The sequence below is a fragment of the Tachypleus tridentatus genome, chromosome 13 (assembly GCF_004210375.1).
Source record: "Tachypleus tridentatus isolate NWPU-2018 chromosome 13, ASM421037v1, whole genome shotgun sequence".
NCBI lineage: Eukaryota > Metazoa > Arthropoda > Merostomata > Xiphosura > Limulidae > Tachypleus > Tachypleus tridentatus.
Genome location: NC_134837.1, coordinates 188,042,112 through 188,066,655, shown reverse-complemented (window position 1 = coordinate 188,066,655; position 24,544 = coordinate 188,042,112). Strand labels below are relative to the sequence as shown.

The following is a 24,544-nucleotide window of genomic DNA, read 5'->3' as shown; positions in this document are numbered from 1 at the left end:
CTGTAGAATGTTCTGTTTCAAGAGTAAATAAAACCATATGTGTATAAACAATAGATGTACTTCTGTAGAGTGTTCTGTTTCAAGAGTAATTAAAACCATATGTGTATATACAATAGATGTACTTCTGTAGGGTGTTCTGTTTCAAGAGTAATTAAAACCATATGTATATATACAATAGATGTACTTCTGTAGAGTGTTCTGTTTGAACAGTAAATAAAACAAAATAAAATCATACATGTATATACAATTGATGTACTTCTGTAGTGTTCTCTTTCAAGAGTAAATAAACCTCAACATGTGTATGCAATAGATGTACTTCTGTAGAGTGTTCTGTTGCAAGAGTAAATAAAACCATATGTGTATAAACAATAGATGTACTTCTGTAGAGTGTTCTGTTTCAAGAGTAAATAAAACCATATGTGTATAAACAATAGATGTACTTCTGTAGAGTGTTCTGTTTCAAGAGTAATTAAAACCATATGTGTATATAAAATAGATGTACTTCTGTAGGGTGTTCTGTTTCAAGAGTAATTAAAACCATATGTATATATACAATAGATGTACTTCTGTAGAGTGTTCTGTTTCAAGAGTAATTAAAACCGTATGTGTATATACAATAGATGTACTTCTGTAGGGTGTTGTGTTTCAAGAGTTAATAAAACCACATGTATACACAATAGATGTACTTCTGTAATGTTGTGTTTGAAGAGTAAATAAAATAAAACCATACATGTACATACAATAGATGAACTTCTGTAGAGTGTTTTGTATGAAGAGTAAATAAAACCATTCATGTGCACACAATAGATGTACTTCTGTGGAGTGTTCTGTTTGAAGAGTAAATAAAACCATATGTGTATAAACAATAGATGTACTTCTGTAGAGTGTTCTGTTTCAAGAGTAAATAAAACCATATGTGTATAAACAATAGATGTACTTCTGTAGAGTGTTCTGTTTGAAGAGTAAATAAAATCAAATAAAACTATACATGTGTACACAACAGAAGTACTTCTGTTGGTTGGTTAGTTGATTTAGTGTTTTATGGCACAAAGCAGTTAGGTTACCTGTGCCAAACATCTGGTGAAAAGTTAAAATTAAAGTAAATTTAGTAAAATTCATAAAAGGAAATTAAGGTAAAACAAAAAAAAGTTTAAAACATAAACAACATAAAACCAATGTGTACATCTAGTCTACAACATTAAGAGAAAATTACAGTAATAGAAGTCATAAAGGACTGTCTGTAGCATAACTGTATTTTTCATAACTTGCCAGGAAGACTAACAGCTAAGTACAAAAACCACTGTCAGTTACCTGAAGTTGGCCTTTCCAGTCCTGATTTCGAGTTATTTGACATTATGGCCATTTTATAATTTCTAATCGAACTAGATGGACTGTGATTCTTAAAAGGGAATCTCATTACAAAAAGGCTAATATATAAATTTAAAAACTGAAATGGTATTAAAAAGATTAATGGGCTTTAAAAAACTAAAATCTTTATTAACATGGACAGTGTCACCATCACTAGTCCCTCTTGTTTCTTCTGAATGAAAAAGGGAGACATCTGCCATAGAAGTTTGTCTTAAAGAGAATGTAATATAAGAAAATGAGATGCAACAAGTGTTACAGATGTTAAAGATTGCTGCTCAGAATCTTCAAGATGTGGTTGTTTACCTGTGGACTGTTTTTTTTCACTATTTTATTTAAGTTTATATTTGGATGATCCATAATAAAAAAAGAATATTTCAGTGCCCACTGACCCCACCCACCCACTATTGTAAACAGTATTGAACAATGTCATCTGTTCATATGGAGTATCAATTGTGAACTGTATTGCATAGCATCGTCTGTTCAGGTGTTTCCCGTGATAAGGTTCGTGGGCTGGTTGGGATCTGCAAATTCAAGAACCATTGAATCTGCTGTGGGTGGAAATGTATGTACCCCAAGAAAACCCTCTCTCACAAGATAATTTCCAAATACTCAGCCTGTTTAGTGCCCAGTTTAAAAAATGAAAAACAAAAAAATTAATTAGCTTTGTGCAGGAAATTTAGCATTAAGGGTTTATAGAGCCCAGGAATATTTTGTACAGGGATATTGTTTTGTGAGAGGCAGTAGTGAAGATGTGTAGCTTGGCAGATGTTTGTTGCCTCTGCTAAACAGTAATTTTTCTTGCTAGAGAGTTTATATAGCTTTGAGTAATTTAACCCTATCAATGATACTAGAATCAGTTAATTCAGTAAGCTCATAAACATGTCAACAACATTAAACTCACGTGATTTAATATCCCTGCCAACAGTATTAAACATGAGTTACTGGGTAGGTTAATAACCCTGACAACAATATTAGATTTATCAGATTGTCTAATGAACATCTCAATGATGTCAGATTCAGGTAATTCTGATTTGCACCCATAGGGTCATGAAGCAATGTCACAGAGAGGATTTCTATTAATTATTTAAATCTAAATGTAGCTGAAAGATTTTTACACTGACAAATGCCTTTAAAGCTATTTCCTGATGTCACCTGCATAGAATATCATGATGAAATTTGTTATGCTATCTTGAACCTAAATAACCACCATTGTAAGTTAAGGGGAAATAAGAAAACTGTATACCTTCTCCACTAGATCAAACATGTACATCCAGAAGCAGTGGAAATTCTTGTTACATATCAAAACTGGTAGCAACAGAATTGTTTAAGTCTGTTGGTTTGTATCAGATATAGCAGTAGTTTGTTTGCCTATCATAGGCAGCTGCTTTCATGATAGCTGTGCAAAATGATGTGCGATGTGTTAGGCAGAAGTGGTAGCCTGCATTTTCTTTGTGGCATTTGAAGTGAGTATGATTATTTAATGCAGGAGTGGCCAAACCGAAGCTTACAAGCCACATGTGGCTCTTTGACACACAATGTGCAACTCGAGGAAATATGTTGGCTGAGCTCCTTTTTGCATCACAATTAAAATAAAAGGTAAATAAAAAATGTTGAAGCTTTATAATTATTTACCAGATATAAACTGAGAGTCCACTGGATTAAAACATCAGTTTAATGTTCATGGTGAATAAATATATTTAAGAATTTAAATCCTAATTTTAATGCTAGATTTGAGTCAGGGATTAAAGAAATTTTGGATCAGCAAGGATTACAGAGAAATTGTACTGTAGAATCAGTAATCATACAAGCTGGTGCTGACATTGTTAGTTTTAGTAGGCATGGCTTGCAATTGTGTTATTGTGGCTGTGTTGTAGGCAGTGAATTGGCAGTGTTAGTGTGATACTGGGCACTGTAGAGTTTGGTTTTGTTGTGAGTGTTGGAGCTTATTGTTTCTTTTCACTATAATTTTTTTTACAAGTGTCTGTGAAAATTTTATGAAGGAAGATGGCATCATCAAATTATAAGAAGTGAAAGTATGAAGATGGAAACAGAAATTTTGAGCCAGAGTGGAAGATTATTGCATTCACCATTAAAGGAGGTAAACCTTTATGTCTTATCTGCAGTGTGTTACTCAGTCATTACAAAATCAATAACTTAAAACACCACTGTGAAACAAATCATAAAAACCTTTTGTCTGATTATCCACCTAAATCAGAATTTCGGAAAAACAAGTTAACTGTGTTAAAATTATCACTAAATAGCCAGCAGACACTGTTGACAATGTTCAGTAAGAAAGTTGATACAATATCTGAAGCTAGTTTTGTTATATCGTAGAATATTGTTAGCGCTAAATGCCCATATTCTGATGGTGAATTTGTTATAAAGAATATAGCTGAAGTTGTTGCAGTGTTAGATCCAAATAACACAAAACTTGGGCGACTAATAGCACAAACACCAGCTTCACCCCACACTACAGAGATACCTGTCTCCTAGGTCAGTGCTAATGTTACAGGCAAAATGCAAAATAATTTAAAGAATTTCCTTGCATTCAGCTTAGCCCTTGACAAACCTACAGACATACAAGACAACCTACAAGTGGTGGTATTTGTTTACTATGTTTCCTCTGATGTAACTGTGAAAGAAGAGATGTTGGACTTGTGGTACTAAAAGAAACAACTTGTGGTGTTGACATTATAAATGCACTTGATAGAGCCTTACCAAATGCTAATATTCCACTGGACAAACTTGTCAATGATGTAACAGATAGAGCACCAGCGACGTAGGATTAATTGCACATATGAAAAGTTATCCCATCTTTCCAGAGTTTCTCCCCATTCACTGCATTATTCATCATGAACACCTGGCAGACAGATACTTGAAGTATGAAGATATTAAGAAATTTGTTCTTGAAACTGTCAATTTCATATACTTAAATGGGAAGACCCACAGACAGTTAAAAAATTTTATTGAAGAACTGGAGCTTGAAGATAAACTCAATGATGTCTCTTTCTACTGAATTGTGAGGTGGCTGTCAACCAGCAATGTCTTAAATAGGTTTGTGGATCTGTTGAAGCCTATTATTACTTTTCTTGAAGAAAAGATTCTATCTGCAAATGGGAAATGATGAATGGATGCAAGATCTAATGTTTCTTACTGATGTAATGAATCATCTACAAACTCTCAACTTGGCACTCCAGAGGAAGGATAAGATTGTTTATGATCTTACTCAGACAATTTTCAGCTTTCAGAATACAATAAGACTTTTTCAAAGAGACATACTGTAAAGAAGTTTCTGTTACTTTCCAAATGTGAAAAGGAGAGTAAATACATTTCCTGATATTGAAATAAAAGACCACAAACCAGAAGAATACAAAGATAAATTACAAGGACTGCTTGATGATTTCCTAGACAGGTTTGAGGACTTGCAGCGGCTGAAGCCCTGCTTCACCTTTCTTGCAACTCCATTCATGGTTGATGTGATCAATGATGATTGTCCAATTCTTGAACCTCTGGTTACAGAATCACTTGCTGTGGAAATGAACCTAATAAAACTACAGGAGGACTTAAAGATGATCCATAAATCCCATTCTACAAGTGAGTTATGGAAGCAATTTCCAGAAATAAAATATCCTGAACTGAAAAAAACCAGTGTGCAACTCAACTCAATTTTCAGCACAACATACTGCTGTGAATCGCTATACTCTATAATGAAGTTTGTGAAGTCAAAACATCGTGCAATCTTTACAAATCAACACCTGATGGAGCTAATTCACACAGCCTTGACAACATATCATCCGGAATTTCAATGACGCACAACCAAGATGTAACTCACAAGACCTCTACTAGCAGAAAATAGCCTGATAACTGTATCAATGTCTGTTTGTGTCAGAAAAATATTATAAGACTAAAATTTTGTAAGGTGGTATCTGATTAAAATATCTCTAATTTTATTGTTTTACACATTTTCCTCCATGTTTTGACCAGATATTTACTAAGACAAATAAATATCATTAAAAAATCTGTTTTTACCCCTTTTATTTTTATTTTTGACAGTCTCATTTAATGTTAATGAAATACAAATTTGCATATTTTTCTCAGATGTTTCCATAGTTCATTATCATATTAAATACAATTAATATAGTTAAAACAATAATCAGCCAGGACTTAGAAAACATTTGGTATATATATGTGTACTTTGTAATTATTAAACTTAATACAAACTAACAGTTTAAAAACTACATACATTAATAAATATTATTATGTACATGTATTTATTAATATATTAATATTTATACACAATTTATGTTACACAATGTGCATGTAAAAAAAAAAAACGTGTGTGTAATATCTGTTCATGTCTTGTGGCTCTCAAACATTAGAAGTTTATTTTATGTGGCTCTTACGTTAAGCAAGTTTGGTCACCCTGGTTTAATGCGTCGATATCCGGAGTCACATTTAATAGATGCTTGTTAACAGATATAGCAAACTGTTATGCCAGGAATTTGGATTTTGTAAAAACATTCACCAAGCATATGCTGCACTTTCACTGTCTCACCATTCATGTTTTTCAGTTTGATTTTAACTCATTTACCCATGTCTACCTTTAATTGTCTCTACAATTTTGATAGATCCTTTTGAACCTTTTGGTGTTCCTTGTCCTCTATTATTTTCAAAACTCAATCCATTTTAGCACATCTCTCATTATCATCTCTCAGAACATTCAGTAATGTCTACTCCAAAATTCACCCTACACTGAATATTTTCTTCTCAGAAAAACAATTCACAGGAATGACTCACAAGACAAAAATTTATGGGAAACCATGGATCTATGTGAAATTATCAACCCTGTTAACAATTTTAAACTCAGATGATTGTGTACGATAACAACCTTGTTAATAATTTTAAACTCAAATGATTGTGTATGCTAACAACCCTGCTAATAAGTTTAGGCTCAAATGATTGTGTAGGCTAATAACTCTGTAAATTCTTTCAGCAGAGGCTCAGTCCCCGAGACAGATCTCATAACCATTTTGTGCTTGCTATAGATTTCAGGCTATTATTATTAAACTAATAAGTGTATGTTCATATATTATCAGCAAACATTACAAGATTTTCATACAAAAATTTAAGTCTTAAAGATTGTTAAACAATGTTTGTGTCATGACTTTTTTATCTTTTCCTATACAACATCCAAAGTAATTTTTATTTTAAAATAAAAATACTTTTATATATCAGAAAACTTTCAAATTTCACATTTGAAATCTTTACAATCTCCAGATAAATGCCAAACATTTCTTAAGAAAAAAAATTATATTTTCTGTTTTTTCCACTAACAAATCTGTGTATGGGTTCAGTTGATTTGACCAATCTAGTAACCACCATATACAATTAGAAATTGAATAAATATTATGCCTTTTCTCTTATGGGGTGACTATAGATTATAAAACAAAAACACAAATGTTTAGATTAAAGAGCTTAAGTTGCATAACATTAAACAATAATATATATTCATATTAAATTGACCTTTCAGCATATCTGGCTAACAAGACAGAAGTCACAAACACATGGAGCACATGCACTAATATTATTTGGACTCGTATTATCATATCAATTTATATAAAACTGACCATTAGTTTTTACAATGTGACCTAACTTTGGCTGTGTTTTAGTGAACTAGTATTTGGTAATATTCAGTCACACTTCAATTACTAGAAACTGTGTACATATATAGTATATTACTACTTACAAACAAGTTCTTAAAACATAGAACAGTAAGAAAAGAAATAAACCAAACAATTATCTTTTCTAGTAAAGACTTTCACACTCATTGCTGCTTGCCATAGTTTGCTAAGCCATAAGAAGTTTTGCATGTGGAGGATGTGAAACAAAATAATTTTTTTAGACAGTTGAATAACCAAACAATCATAAATTACTTCATCACTACAACAAAATTCCATTACAATTTATACCAAACTTAATGACAAATTATAATCTACAGTTTGATATCAAACGTAATGACGTAAATTATAATCTACTGTTTGATACCAAACTTAATGATATAAATTATAATCTAAAGTTTGGTATCAAACTTAATGACAGAAATTCATAAAACAGTAGTTCAATAAAGTTTTGAATGCAAATCAACAAACATGATGGCATGACCTTTGATCCTTCACAATAGGGTTAATAATTTTAGACTCAGTTAATTGGGTAGGCTAATAACCTTGTGTAAAGGATGTTACACTCATATTGTAGAATAAGATAGTAATCCAGTTAATGACTGATATATGAGACTGTAGATATTGACTGTAATTAGTGTCTCTTGAGTAGTTTTTATTATTCTAGCATGGACTATAAGTGCAGAAGTTATACATACTGCATACACATGTTTGTCTTCTACAGCTTTTGCTTGTTCCTCGGTCAGAAGAAGTTCCATTTGTTTCATGCTATAAAAAAAAAGTAAAGAAGGATGTAAGAAACATGGTATACATTTAGTAGCATCTTTACTACAGTACAAATTCTCTGACATCTTGACTTTGAAGGTTACAGCATGTGATCTCAGTTACAGGATTTAGGCCAACTTGATACCTGTTTCAATTCTCATTTATCATCTTTAAATAATAAATCTTACTTTTCCAGTCACAGTTCCTTCCGTTCCTCCTCTAGAACATATACATACTGAAAAACATTGAAGTTAATCATCACATTGTTTGACTTCTCTGCATGTTTAAGATCTATCTTTACTACCTATTTCCCTATAAATATCTCACATCATTTTCAGTACCCTTTCTTTAATTCTAATCTTCCATACCTCTATTGTTTGTCCTCTTCCTTAATTCAGATACTCTCCTTTATCCACTCCAATATGACTTTTCTTCTTTTCAAAACTTCTCCTTTTAGCTGTTATATAATTAATCGTGTTTTTATCTGCTAATATCTTTTTAAATTTTTTAAAAAGCATTTCTTATTTTCTCCTTACATTCGAAATCAAACAATCTTGTTCTTTCTTTTGATTTCTATTTCTTCAACTGTTTTCTTTCATATTTCATCTAAAATCTCAATCCTTCTGTTTTGTTTTCTTATTCAACATTTTAATTCCTTTTACCTTGTATTTTCAGCTATTAGCAGAGGTACTGATTTAATTTTTCTTTCATAATTACCCAATCCACTACTAAACCTTTCTCATTCATATGTATGTAATGTTTCCCTCTGTATCTCCTTCTAGTCTCACATTCAAAATTACCATTTTATTTCTTTCACTAACCTCTCTATTGTATCTCTCTTTATACATCACAGCACCTTCAGGTTGCACAATCAAACCTCATTTACACTAATTTCCTCTTCCCATTTCTATTCCAATCCTTGACATTAAAATGTCGCTATAATTCCAACTGTTCTCCTGACCTAATACTTCTTGTACTTTTCTTCAGTTTTTTCAGTAGTTATCTTCAGTTGTCATTATTATTATATGCTGTTTTTACCTTTTTCATATTTCATTATTACTCCATACTTCCACTCAACATTTTCTGCCTTCCATCCAAATTTCTCCCTTTAGCTCCATATCTTATCCACCAGTTTATTTCCTTTTCTCGTATACACTTTATTTTCTGTTTTACCACAGTTTCTTCAATGATAAAATCCTTATTTTCTGTATATAATCCCAAAACTCATATTTATTCAGTATTACTGCAACATTTAATAATTTTTATTTTTCCTTTAGATTTTAATGATCAAATCATTCTTACTTTCCTTCCCTTCAAATTACTGTCCTTCATTTGTTACTTGATCAAATTTCACTATTACTTTCCATTGATTCTTTTCTGCCACTTCATACAATTTACTTCTCAACCACTCTTTCTACAGAAACTGAGTTCCTTTCACTTTCCTTTTCTCCTTTAAAAATATTATCTCTTTCAAGTTTCACTCTTACTGGTCTTGGCCATTTTCCTACAACCCTATATACTCTTTCTATCCCCTTAAATTCAAATTGACTCCTATATTAATTTTCTTTTTTGTATTTTTCAATGTTTTAAATGTTTCTTTATTATTTTTAATAATAAATTCTTCTATTTTTGTCTATCTCAAATTTTAAGTCAATTATCTCTACAATTCCTTTTTCATTTCCTCTGCTATCCTCCTCCTATATTTAAGTTTTGTCTATTTGTTTTCTGATTCCTTATCATTTTTACAAGTTCTTTCACAGAGTTTCCTTTTATATTTCTATTTATTTTTATTCTTGTTTTATTCCCCAGGTAAATGTAAAATGCCTCTTCTTTCTTTCAAACTTCACATAAATAAGTGTATGTTTCTGTTAAATGAAATGTTCTTTTCCTTTTCTTTCTTTCAGTCTTCTTTACATAAATATGTGTATGTTTCTATTAAATGAAATGTTCTTTTCTTTCTTTCAATCTTCTTTACATAAATATGTGTAAGTTTCTGTTTAATGAATGTTCCTTTCCTTTTCTTTCTTTCTTCTTTACATAAATGTGTTTCTGTTAAAACAAATGTTCTTTTCCTCCTTTCAATCTTCTATATAGAAATATGTGTGTGTTTATTTAAATGAAATGTTCTTTTCCTTTTCTTCAATCTTCTTTACATAAATATGTGTACGTGTCTATTAAATGAAATATTCTTTTCCTTCTTTCAATCTTCTTTATATAAATGTGTATGTATTTGTTAAATGAAATGTTCTTTTACTTTTCTTTGTTTCAATCTTCTTTACATAAATATGTGTATGTTTCTGTTAAATCAAATGTTCTTTTCCTTTTCTTTCTTTCAATCTTCTTTATATAAATATATGTATGTGTCTGTTAAATGAAATCTTCTCTTCCTTCTTTCAATCTTCTTTATATAAATGTGTACATTTCTGTTTAATGAAATGTTATTTTCCTTTTCTTTCTTTCTTCTTTACATAAATGTGTATGTTTCTGTTAAATCAAATGTTCTTTTCCTTTTCTTTTTTTCAATCTTCTTTACATAAATATGTGTATGTGTCTGTTAAATCTTCTTTTCCTTCTTTCGATTTTCTTTCTATAAATATGAGTACGTTTCTGTTATATGAAATATTATTTTCCTTTTCTTTCTTTCAATCTTCTTTACATTAGAGGGAAAGCAGCTAATCATCACCACCCACTGCCAACTGCTGGGCTACTCTTTTACCAATGAATAATTGAATTGACCATCACATTATAATACCCATATGGCTAAAAGGGCGAGCGTGTTTTGTGCAATAGGGATTCAAATCCACGACCCTCACATTACGAGTGCCTTAATCACCTGGCCATGCCGGGCCAAATACATCTTACATCAACTATTTCAAAATTATTAGAATCATTAGAATAAGTAATCAGACGTGATGTCTCAGAAGGAAAGAACCTAGTATTAGACATAAAGCACACACAGTTAAACAGTAAATACTTTAACTATCATTTATGAGATACTTTTTATCTGAATATAACTCAGTTATAAGCAGTACAGATGTACATTACCTTTTGTACTTCTGTTGTGAGTCACACTGTTCTGGATAATCTATATGAAAAATAAAAAGTAGTATTTGTAAGATATAGCTGAAATATGTAACATGAGCAAATTTCAGTTTTTTGGCAAGAAATCAGGATTTTGATTAAAATTCAGAAAACATGCTATGATTTCCATCAGTTCATCAATATGTGATTTAATTAGGGCAATTTTAACTACATGAAAGGATTACACTAAAGATCTCATCTCTTAATATTATTGTAAACAGAATAAATTCAGAATTTCTTCCTTTTATATACATGGAAATCATTTATTTAATACTACTGTTATAATGGTTTATTGACTAGTACTAACAAAGTATAATGTATATAATTACACATAAACACAAACAATAAACTGATTGTGTATTAAAATAAAAACTGCTTGATTTAGAATAAAGTACAATAAGATAAATAACTGAAACATGTGACCATCATACAGCTGTAACATTAATTAGTAACACAATTTTACAAAACATTATTCATTGATATCGAGAAACACATGTTTAATTACTGTCTGAACTCATGCTGTCAAAAAAAGATGAACTGCACTTTCTGAATATCCAGTATGTATATGTCACTTACCAATAATACTACATTCTATATACATATTAGATATGTCACTTAACAACAATACTCCATTCTACTGCTTTCCCTATCCAGTATGTATAACTCACTTAACAATAATACTCCACCCTACTGTTTTTCATATCCATTATCTATATGCCACTTACCAATAATGCTCCATTCTCAGTGATGTCGAGAAACCCACTTGTTGAGAAATTTATATGCAAAAACGGCTCGTTTGGGTTGAGAAAATATTTTACATAGAAGAGCGAACAACGTTTCGACCTTCTATGTAAAATATTTTCTCAACCCAAACGAGCCATTTTTGCATATAAAAATGCTCCATTCTATTGCTTTCCATATCCTGTGTGTATATGCTACTTACCAATAATACTCCATTCAACTGCTTTTCATATCCAGTAACTTTTTGTGCATGACACTGTTGTTCATAGGATCAGTTCTGTAAGTAGTAATAATGTATAGCACTACTAGAGCCCAGAATGGGAACCAGATGGTGGTATCAACAGATAGGAGGAATACTCTGTCTTGTTCCTGCACTGGGAGGTTCTTAGGGGAAATAGTCCAGAAACATATAATGAAAGGACACAGCCCAGAGACAGTAGCTCCTTTTCCTTTATAATTAAAATAGCTAGGATGCAACATTTCAGCCAAATTAGTGGGTGTTTAGGGAGAACTAAATAGAAAAAAAATGTCTCAAGAATGTGCTCAACAATGCAAGAATAGTAGAATGAAAATGTTAAAACATAAAAAGTAAATAAAAACATGGATGAATCTCTACCCTGGTTGTGGAGACATGAAGTAAAATTTCCCATGTCACACAAAGATGTGAATCCATGCTGAGATACTATATCATGTACATCTCTTTCATAGACATACTGTGTGAGAACCATGGCATCTACAAGAATTATTTTGTAAGTCAAATTTTGTCATGACTTACTTCTTATATTGTTCCATTGCAGAATGTTTTCTGTAAAGGATTTAGTTGAAATCCTACACTATTATTTATGAGTTTGTTTGATGTAAATATTTTAACCCTGTGAGAATTTTCTTTCTCTGAATTTGATCTTGTGATCACTTTTGTGCATACAAGCAGAGATGGCTGGTTGTTAACTTCCAAATGGCAACAATGATTTTCATGTTCTTTTATTATCACACTATGAGAAGATTTAATTTGACTTTGTTGTATGATGATCAAATTAAATATGTTTGTTTTTGATTATATCTTTAACAGGACAAATAAAAGCAACAAGGGTACATAATGTGTGACAACAAAGGGACTGTTAATTCCAGTTATGAAATAAATGCTTGAAAGAAAATGTTTGTAGTTGTAGAAAGATAAACCTTATTTCTCATACATCAGCTCTAAAAAGAAACCAATAACTGCAGAGATGTCTGTCAGAATGTTAAAACATTCTAGCTACACCTGAGGAGAAACTAGCTTCATCCACAAACCAGTCAGAGAGAAGTTGGAGAATAAAAATATATGAGAAGCAGTAGCACAGGATTCCTACAAGATAGACAAGAGGATGGAAACCACAGTGGGATATACTAGCCCGGGAAAGAAAATGAAGAGAGCAGGCAAATTTCTTTCTCCATTGATCTCAAAGTATCCAACACTAGAGAAACTGGATTTGAAAACTGATAAACCCTCAGATGATGATAGACATCCATCAAATAATTATCAGTCAGAAAACAACCACTGGCACAAAATATATGATCCACAGTAACGAAGTATGTCGGGCAAGAAGATCATCAGCTTCACATGTGCAAGTAAAACAATCCACATATCTCATTACATAATCATAAGAAGGGGATTATTTATAGAAATAATTCAGTGTATCAATACCATATGTATAAAAAAATAGGCTTAAATGTCCTCAACAACTGATGGCAAAAGAAAAAGGTTGTGTGAATCCTTTGTTTGTACATTACTTTTGTAGTTATAAATAAATAATAAACAAAATGTAAAAATAAGGATATTTTTTAGTTTATTATGAAATTTAAATAATATAATAAAAATGTTTTGTGAGACACGAATGTGAGAAGCACAGTTGTTGTGTTATTTGATAATATAACATGAACTGCACATGCCCTGGATGAGTTACAACTTATAATGGTGCAGACAGTAGTTAGACATGCTTCAAAGGGCTATAAAACAATGCAATTTAATCATAAAAAGATGTATACTGTTACAAACTTAAAGCTACTTAGGATAAATGAATTCAGTTTCATGTTACAATCTAACTCATTCTAGAAAGAAAAGAAAACAACTTAAATTTATTTCACTTTTCTTGTGTTGACTAAGAAGTTGGTCAAATTGACTGATCCCATTTTACGTCGGCATAGAGAAAATAACAGATAAAGTTTTGATGATGAAAATGTTTGTATTTTTAGGAGGTTTTAGGACTGAACAAAAGAATTTAATATTTTTAAGATGAGGAAATAATTTTTAATCTTAGCATGAAAATTACTTTACACACAGACTATTGTAAAGAGATATTCAATATACTCATGGACAAATCTTTATTTTACTTTACACACAGACTATTGTAAAGAGATATTCAATACACTCATGGACAAATCTTTATTTTACTTTACACACAGACTATTGTAAAGAGATATTCAATATACTCATGGACAAATCTTTATTTTACTTTATACACAGACTATTATAAAGAGATATTCAATATACTCATGGACAAATCTTTATTTTACTTTACACACAGACTACTGTAAAGAGATATTCAATATACTCATGGACAAATCTTTATTTTACTTTATACACAGACTACTGTAAAGAGATATTCAATATATTCATGGACAAATCTTTATTTTACTTTACACACAAACTATTGTAAAGAGATATTCAATATACTCATGGACAAATCTTTATTTTACTTTATACACAGACTATTGTAAAGAGATATTCAATATATTCATGGACAAATCTTTATTTTACTTTATACACAGACTACTGTAAAGAGATATTCAATATATTCATGGACAAATCTTTATTTTACTTTACACACAAACTATTGTAAAGAGATATTCAATATACTCATGGACAAATCTTTATTTTACTTTACACACAAACTATTGTAAAGAGATATTCAATATACTCATGGACAAATCTTTATTTTACTTTATACACAGACTACTGTAAAGAGATATTCAATATATTCATGGACAAATCTTTATTTTACTTTACACACAAACTATTGTAAAGAGATATTCAATATACTCATGGACAAATCTTTATTTTACTTTACACACAGACTATTGTAAAGAGATATTCAATATACTCATGGACAAATCTTTATTTTACTTTACACACAGACTATTGTAAAGAGATATTCAATATATTCATGGACAAATCTTTATTTTACTTTACACACAGACTATTGTAAAGAGATATTCAATATACTCATGGACAAATCTTTATTTTACTTTACACACAGACTATTGTAAAGAGATATTCAATATACTCATGGACAAATCTTTATTTTACTTTATACACAGACTACTGTAAAGAGATATTCAATATACTCATGGACAAATCTTTATTTTACTTTACACACAGACTATTGTAAAGAGATATTCAATATACTCATGGACAAATCTTTATTTTACTTTACACACAGACTATTGTAAAGAGATATTCAATATACTCATGGACAAATCTTTATTTTACTTTACACACAGACTATTGTAAAGAGATATTCAATATACTCATGGACAAATCTTTATTTTACTTTATACACAGACTACTGTAAAGAGATATTCAATATACTCATGGGCAAATCTTTATTTTACTTTACACACAGACTATTGTAAAGAGATATTCAATATACTCATGGACAAATCTTTATTTTACTTTACACACAGACTATTGTAAAGAGATATTCAATATACTCATGGACAAATCTTTATTTTACTTTACACACAGACTACTGTAAAGAGATATTCAATATACTCATGGACAAATCTTTATTTTACTTTACACACAGACTATTGTAAAGAGATATTCAATATACTCATGGACAAATCTTTATTTTACTTTACACACAGACTATTGTAAAGAGATATTCAATATATTCATGGACAAATCTTTATTTTACTTTACACACAAACTACTGTAAAGAGATATTCAATATATTCATGGACAAGTCTTTATTTTACTTTACACACAAACTATTGTAAAGAGATATTCAATATATTCATGGATAAGTTTTTATTTTAGTTTATTAAAAACACTTCATGAAAAATATAATTTTTTTGTATGCAAAAGACTTCTAATGTTAACTGAAAGACTACCAAATTTGTGAAGATATATGAACTACAATGAAAGTTAAAAGTACTAAATTTATAAAGATTTTAAAATACTACAAAGAGGTCAAGTGGTCGGACAAATTGACTAAGCCCACTGTGAAAGAGTGAACACATTTCAAGCATTACAAATACCTTTTGAACTTACCACAGTCACATTTTTCCCTACGGACAACACGAAATGTGAAAGAAACACGTGTTCTTCGATGCATCAGTGTTAACTGTCCACTGTGATCTTTATCAGGAACAGCATCTGTCTTCCTAGGAGTGATTCTGAAAAGTGTTTGGAACAAAAACAACAATAGCATTTACAACACAGTACACAGTAGGAAGGTCACAAGACTTTATATACAGTACACTTATTGACATACACATATTATCAGTGACACATCTTTTTATATGTCCAGTGACACTACTGACACACACACATTATCAAAGTGACACAAAGTGATAAAAGAAACTATAAAGACACCATGTAAACAGAAAAGAAACAACCACTACCTATCACCATAAAAGTATAACCACTATTTATCATAAGCCCCATCTCTTCTCATGCACCCACAGAGCTGGCACCTGTTTTAGTAGTAACCATAAAAAATTACCTTTATGTCTTATTTACTTTAAGTGTTCAAGTTTCATTGTTAATAACTAACTATAATTTTACTTATACATAAAAATTTAATTTTATGGAGAGAACAAAAACAGTTACATTTTACAATGACCAAGTGGGCAAAACTTGTTCCAGAGTATGAAAGGTCAGGAAACATTCTAAATAAGTGTAAGAAAAAAGTTTCAAACAAAATTTGTAAAAAAAGAAGAAAAACAAAGAGTGCTAAAAAGCTTTATTACTTTCCCACCACTGAAAACATGAACACAAGTTACACTAACCCATGACTCCACAAGTATCTGCTTTCACCTGTCATTATTAAGGCACTTCGACGAGGTAATAGGACGGGAACGTGCTCTCCAGAAGGATTTTGAAAATCCATTACAATCTGTTAAAGTATATTATTTAAATAAATTCAATATAAAACTACTAAATGAAAGATAATTTAAAGTTCTTGATACAAAATAAATATAACAGTTCTACTTCACAAGTTAAGATATCCAACAAGTTGCATCAGGGAAATTTTATTGTGATATTCATATATTTGACAATTTCAAGATACTGATCAAATATATTTTTATAATTATTCATATGATGTTTGAATAATCTGTAAAATAAATTTAAATGATTTCTAATGATTTTACATAAAATATTAGCACACATACTGGGTCTAATAGTCTTAAATAATATATTAACACACATACTCAGTCTCTAATGGTCTTATATAATATATATTAGCACACATACTGGGTCTCTAATTGTCTTGTATATCAGCACACATATTGGGTCTATAATGGTCTTATATGAAATATTAACATACATGCTGGATCTCTAATGACCTTATATAAAACATCAGCACACATTCACAACCTCTAATGACCTTGTATAAAACATCAGCACACATACACCTCCAATGACCTTGTATGAAACATCAGCACACATACACATCTTCTAATGACCTTATATAAAACATCAGCACACATACACAACCTCTAATGACCTCATATAAAACATCAGCACACATATACTCAACCTCTAATGACCTTATATAAAACATCAGCACACATACACAACCTCTAATGACCTCATATAAAACATCAGCACACATATACACAACCTCTAATGACCTCATATAAAACATCAGCATACATGCACAATCTCTGATAGTCTTATATAAAATGTTAACACCTACATCAACTCTAATGGTCTCACATAATATATTAGCACACATAATGGATCTGTAATGGACTTATATAAGATGTTAACAAAGATACATAATCTCCAATGGTTTTACATAATATATTAGCACACATACTGGATCTCTAATGTCTTATATAAAATATTAGCACACATGTCATCTGTAATTATCTTATGTAAAATATTAGCAAACATACACAACCTCTAATGGCCTATAAAATGTTAACACATAAATATGAGCTCTAATGGTCTTGTATAATTAGTATTTCACTGGAATGAGGCTGGACATACTCCATTATTTGCAGAAACTGTTGATATTTCTATTGAGAAATGTCAACAATATCTATTCCATAAATTAGAAGATACAGTATCATTTACTCTGTGTTTGGTTCATTTTATTTCTAGAGATACATGAGGCACAAAGTCTTGAAATTACATGGTTGCTTCAGTGTTTAGCAAATGTGAGAAACAGCCATTCATCAGTAAACATACACAGAAACAATATTTCTTCTTGGCCTCTGCTTACAATATCAAGCTCAAACGATAAGTTCTGATACTGAACTAAAAAATTCATTATTGCTACAGCACAAAGAAAATACTATGTAACACAAATTTTGTTCCTGGATATAATGTATTATTTCTTAATTGCTTATGTTGTAAAGGTACAGAAAATGGCCATTATTCACTTCAAACTTTGCTTTTGTGATCTGCATAACGAAATTTAGAAATTAACCTATTTTCTTTGCAAAAATGTGCAAATTTGCAATTTTCATTTACATAAGGTCTGAATAAAACAACATATGGATCACGTTTTACATGTATTTATACTAAAGTTATACAAAAATGAACAAAAATGTTTAGAAGTGAGTAATTTTTGAGATTTGTGACTGTAATGTAAATCACTTTCACACATCAGCCTCCAAATATAGTCTCCCATCATGTTTTCGTTACACGCTCCTTCATAGCAGCATTCAAAGTCCAGTATATCTTGATGGAAGCACTCGCTTTGCTCCTCTGAGTATGCTCCCATATTCTCCTTGAATTTATCAAGATGAGCATCAAGGAGATGGACTTCCAGGGACATCCTGCAGCCCATTTTGCTGTAGTTCTTCACCAGAGCCTCAACCAGTTCCACATAATTTTCGACCTTGTGATTGCCCAAGAAGCCCCATACCACTATGACAAAGCTGCCCCAAGCTTTTTTTTTTCCTGTCTATTGAGCTTCTTGGGGAATTCTGTGCACTCCAGGATCTTTTTTGTGGTCCAATAAAAACACCAGCTTTGACCTTTACTTCATACAGCTTAGGAAAGAAGTCTTCAAGGTACTTGAAGGCTGCAGACTCTTTATCAAGAGCTGTGGCAAATTGTTTCATAAGACCCAATTTTATGTGCAATGGTGGAAACAACTCTTTCTGGAGGTCCACTAGTGGCTCACACTTGACATTGTGCCTCCCCACAGAGAACTCGGTCCATTGTAGCCAGTGCTTCCTGTTGTAGTGTGCTGTGGTGTCCCTGCTGTCCCAAAGGCAAAAAAAAAACAGGGAAATTTGGTAAAGCCTCCTTGAGACCCATCAAGAATGCCACCATTTTGAAGTCTCTGATAATCTTCCAGCCATACTCATCATACTTCAAGGCTTCTAGCAAGGTTTTGGCACTGTTGTATTCCTCTTTGAGGTGCATCGAATGAGTTAGGGGAAGAGACAGATATTTATTTCCATTATGGAGCAGCACAGCTTTGAGGCTTCTGGTTGAGCTATCAATGAAGAAGCGCTACTCATTCGGGTTACAGGTAACTCCAATTGCCTTGCACAGACCGAAAATATTGTGGCAGAAGCAGAGTCCATCTTGACGAGTGAAGAAACTTGAAAAATGTCAGTGACGTTCTCTTTGACTTGCGACTTGCACACTTTCATCTAACAAATCCTACACCTTGAGCCTAGATGTCAAAAGCTCATCATTGAACTTTGTTAAACCAAGATCTCTGATCAAGTCACTGAGATCTCTTTGGTTGGGGTAGTATGGGTTTCTCTCACCAGCTACACTGTGAAATTGTAATCTGGATCTTCAATGTAACAGCAGATGCATTCTTGCCAGCCCGATGTTTGGAAGGGTCCACCATGCAGAAGTAACAATTGCTTGTGTGGGCAATGGGTTCACACCAAATTCTTGGAATAGCAAAATTCATGGTTGTCTTTTCCCCTCTGTACCATCCTGCAAAAGAGCAAAATAAAATTATTATGAAGAATAAACTTATTTCATCCACAACTAATGTGTAAGAGGTTCATGCAAAATATTTTATATGTGATATTTTGTCTATACTCTTGGAAATTAAAAAAAAAAAATTAAAAGATATTTAAATTTTAAAAGGTCTGAACTTTGTATAATATAAAATCTTACTATTCAAGTAAGCAAAAATTGTTCATCTTACCTTCTAGAGTTTTTTTGCAGTGCTCGCAGATAAAATGAGGTGCCCAGGGTTTGTCTTGATTCCCGACAGATATGCTGAAATATGTCTTCTAGGCTTCACACATTTTAGCAGATGCTATCACAGAGTACTTTTTCACTCGTCTTGATAAATTGGCCACATACATAGCAGAATGTGTCTAGAGAATGCTTGCACCTTCTTGATATATATATTACTATGAAAAGTTCTAGAAAATTCTAAAAGGTTCTTGAAAATTCTTGTAAGAACTACAACATTCTAGAAAGCTCTTATAAGTTTGAGAAATTCTCTATCAGCTACTCAGCACTAAATCTACCTGGAATGTTCTGAAAAATGAGTAAATTTGAAAATTTCATTACCTAGGTCACAAAAGTTTGAAGAGAAAAATAGGTCTTTTCCATTTACTTTAGGCATAAGCAATTGAGAAATAACACTTTCTGCCCAGAAACAAGAAACAGTAAAAATTTTGATACATAGTGAAAGCTTCAAATCATACTTACATTTCTATAACATAGAATATGCCAGAAAATTAAAACTTTCTGCACTCTACATGACCTTTAATACTTACGTTTAGTCCTAAAATAGGTTCTCTTTCGCTATGCAGTTTCATTATGCTCTAATGTCTAGTCTGTTATTTACTTTTGATTTTAAAATAAATTCATACGATTACAAATAGTAAGAGCTGTGTAGTAGCAAGTTAAGTGAATTTATTATTAAAAGTAATATACATCTTACATTATTTAGCTTGCCATTATTTCATAGTCCATAAAAAATTAATACAAGTAAATATATTCTAACCCATTTTCAAATACATTTCACTCAACAAACACACAAAAGAAAAAACAGTAATACACTATTGTAATATTTGTACTTTTTCAATTTGCCTATCATATAAGTTTAAAATATGTATAAAATCATATATTAAATAAAAATTTGGTTAAATACAATACGGTTTAAAATTAATATTTGTACAAGTTTAAAATATATATAAAATCATACATTAAATAAGTATCTGGATGAATACAATATTGTTTCAAATTAATCATGGTTAATGTAGACTGCAGGAATTTCATTTCAAAACTACAATTTTAATAGTTACAGTATACAGCTACCATACACTGAACTGCTTACGAGATACAAACTTCATGAGAGAATTAATATTACTAAATAGTGTGTACAAAAGTAACTCATTATACGTGTTATTATGGCAAGGCAACACTTAAAAAAATAGGGTCTAAAATTACTGTTTAAAGCTTAAGTAAACACTAAAAGAAATAAGTGGAAGTGGAAGTTCTAGTGATGTTCATGAACTGCACACATTGCTATATAGGGGCAACTATAATACTATTTTAAAGTTTCACATATTACACAAGAGTTTGTAATATGGTTACTAGAACCCTACTATAAATGATGGTTTTATTTTCAAGTAGCATTAAAAAAAATATATATATATAATGGAAACTTGAAAATGCTTAAGAAAACAAGAATAAAAGTACAAATTTCTGTCAGAATATGATTAATGCATGAGCTAAATAACTGACTGTATTTTTAAGTAAACAAATTCATGTTCCTACCTGTGATCCCAAACTTAACGATATGATTCCATCCTCAAAAGCAGAGTGTGTATCAATATGTGGTGGGATACCTGAGTTACAAGCATAAAAACAGTACACAACTAACACACACTAAAATTAACGAAATAAATTTGACCCTTACTACAGTATCTCACAACTGGCAGACTGTTAGAAACTGTTACTAGCTACAAATCAGATCATTTTCTTTACTAATAGTACAAATAATAAATCATTTCATAACAATAATGACTTGAATTGCAGAATTAGTAAAGCAAAGTTTTATATTCATTACAACCACAATTTCACCAATGTACCTCATTCTTCACAAACACAATATCTGTGAAACAAATTTATTGTTTTTTTCTGTATTTATGAAGTTTCACCAATTATTAACAGAATCATTTTAGTACACAGGTATCTCCAAAATAACTACATGAAAAGTACAATAACAGTAATATTTAAGTTTTAAATTTTTCTCTTTAAACAAGTACAATTTCAAATACTAACACAAAAACACTGTTCATATCATACATTTAAGTTCAGCACACTGGTGAAACTCTATCTAATATTCCCTCAATAACAGACAATCAGTTGTCTGTGTTCTTTAAGTTAATGGAAAAAGCAAGGATAAGTTATATACATGTTATATATAAGTTATATATATGCTAGAGAAACCGCTTTAAGATGGTCATAAAATGGATAAGCACAAGTCATCTATCTTGAAAAGAAGGTAGTCTGGATGACATCCTCTTTCTAAGTGGGTGTTTACAGTACCCGTAACTACAGTTGTATATTGTTATATATAGTACATGCAACCATACTTGAACATTAGTATATATGGTATGCATAACTGTAGTTGTACATTGGTACCTATGGTGCATGTAACCATACTTGTACATTCGTACCTATGAAGCACGTAACCATACATGTACATTGTTATAAATGAAACAGAAACTCTACAATTCAAGTGCTTTTGAAAGGTAGACCTTTTTCCTTCAGGGTCAAACTGTTTTAATTCAATTCTAAATATGTTTTTCTCACCTTGCTTCCTCGTATATTAACAACTGTACAGGAGCATATGTACATCAGAACGTTTCCACGATTTAACACAAAGTTCAATAGTTTTTCACTAATAACAATTTAATACAATCATTCCTGTTAATATCTAATATTCAGTGATCTCACAGAAGAGACCAACTGTTTTATACTGTGAAACACTTCTTTGTTTTTTTAGATTTATGAATGCCCATTTATAAATACTCTGACTGAGGTCTAGAACCTTCTAGCCCTGTACTGACAACAATAGTACATATAACTAGAAAAATGTAGAAGCTTCGAGTAAGATGAAATATTACTTAATACTAGTATAATATATCCTATATATAACTTGTACCAAGTTGTGTAATGAAACCTGTCATAATTACTGCTTTTAAAATAATTGACTTTCAACATTCTTGTTATGAAAACTAAATAATAATTAAATGTTAAATCACTAAACAAACTAAATAACAATTATTAAGCTAAACCATATTGTATATCCAAGAATAGTGTGAGAAATATTTGTTGAAGTAATGACATAACACACATTGTTATTTATACATTTATGCACTCTTTCCATTGAAGTTATATTTCTTCAACATTCTCTGCTCTTTCATCTTTTACTGTGGATGTCACAAGGATTTAGTGACTTACATTCAAGTTGTTATGAAACTATCTTTTATTTATAACATAAATTCATACCTAATAATACACATTTTAAGTGTATACAAGTTTTTAATTATACAAGGAAATATTTTTTAAAATCCTTAATTTCACCTGATGTGACACGTGACATTTTCTCTAGACGTTCCCCTTTGTCTATTCTATTCACCCCCCCCCAGTAAGTACAAAATTTAATATAAATTACTCAATATAAAATCGTCATTGTTCAAACAAACCATAATTTTTATAGCTTTCAATTTTATTTGGTTGTAGAGTTATCAAACAGAAAATCACATTCCTCTTACCACAACCATATGTCACATCCTTTCATTCAGGATATGTGAACAGTTCTCTCTTACATTTAATTCCATACTATCTATAACTAATGGAGAGCCAGGTTTTCATCTATCAAATGATGTATTACAATGTTTTCTGAATGGATGATTGCCAATTTCTCTGTCAGTACTAGCCTCATTCCTACAGGTAAGATAATGACTACTTGAATAAATTTACAATAGCTCTTGTCACAAAGTTAGAAAGCCAGAAAAACTGTGACAGTTATAGAAAATTGTTTGCTTTTTGCCTCTTTTTTTCAATGTTATTTAGTGCAATATTTAATGCACTACTACCATTAGTATAAAAAAAGTACGTTTGAGTGTCACTGACAGACATCAAGAAAAAAAGAAGAAATGAATGAGTACTTTAGTTCTTGTTTTTTTTGTTTATTCTCTGTTATTATAAAAGTAATCAAAATGTAAAAATATGGATCTTTTTAGGTCAGTTAGAATAAATAATAATAATATACTAAAATCCAAGGCATGCATGCGAGCAGCTCATGGGTTACATAATTTGATAAGTGTTAAGTGAGCTTCACTTTCCTCAAGTGATTTACAACTTGTAAGGGCACAAACAGTTGTTAGATAGTTAAAAGAGCAATAAAATTTACTTACAAATACATGTATACTGTTATGAGTTTAAAGCTACTTAAGATAAACAAATGTAGTTTCATGTTACAATTTAGTTACAAGTTCTGTCAATTTGACCAACCTTTTCTAGAGTTAGAATAGAGAAAACAACAGATGAAATACAATGTTTTACTGAAAACAAACATTTGGAACATACTTAAGAGGTTTAGAAATTACATAAATGAAATAAGAGATTTTGTAACAGAAAAGTATTTTAGTCTTAACATGAAAATCACTTTGCACACAGGCTAGTCAAAATA

At 30.8% G+C, this 24,544-nt stretch overlaps 1 protein-coding gene across 6 annotated transcripts in view; it reads right to left on the bottom strand.

Annotated features, from left to right (window-relative positions):
- Nucleotides 1-24,544, bottom strand: part of LOC143241119 (tRNA (carboxymethyluridine(34)-5-O)-methyltransferase alkbh8) — a 57,558-nt gene that overhangs the window by 13,691 nt on the left and 19,323 nt on the right. For all 6 annotated transcript variants that reach the window (XR_013022182.1, XR_013022183.1, XR_013022181.1 and 3 more), the window contains exons 6-10: nt 21,619-21,689; nt 16,686-16,792; nt 15,946-16,070; nt 10,857-10,896; nt 7,745-7,814 (exon numbers count right to left, since the gene is read on the bottom strand). Coding sequence is in view for 1 of the 6 variants with exons in the window: in XM_076484712.1 (XP_076340827.1) it covers nt 7,745-7,814; nt 10,857-10,896; nt 15,946-16,070; nt 16,686-16,792; nt 21,619-21,689 (413 nt within the window). In the remaining 5 variants the exon portion in view is untranslated. The remainder of the gene's footprint in view (nt 1-7,744; nt 7,815-10,856; nt 10,897-15,945; nt 16,071-16,685; nt 16,793-21,618; nt 21,690-24,544) is intronic.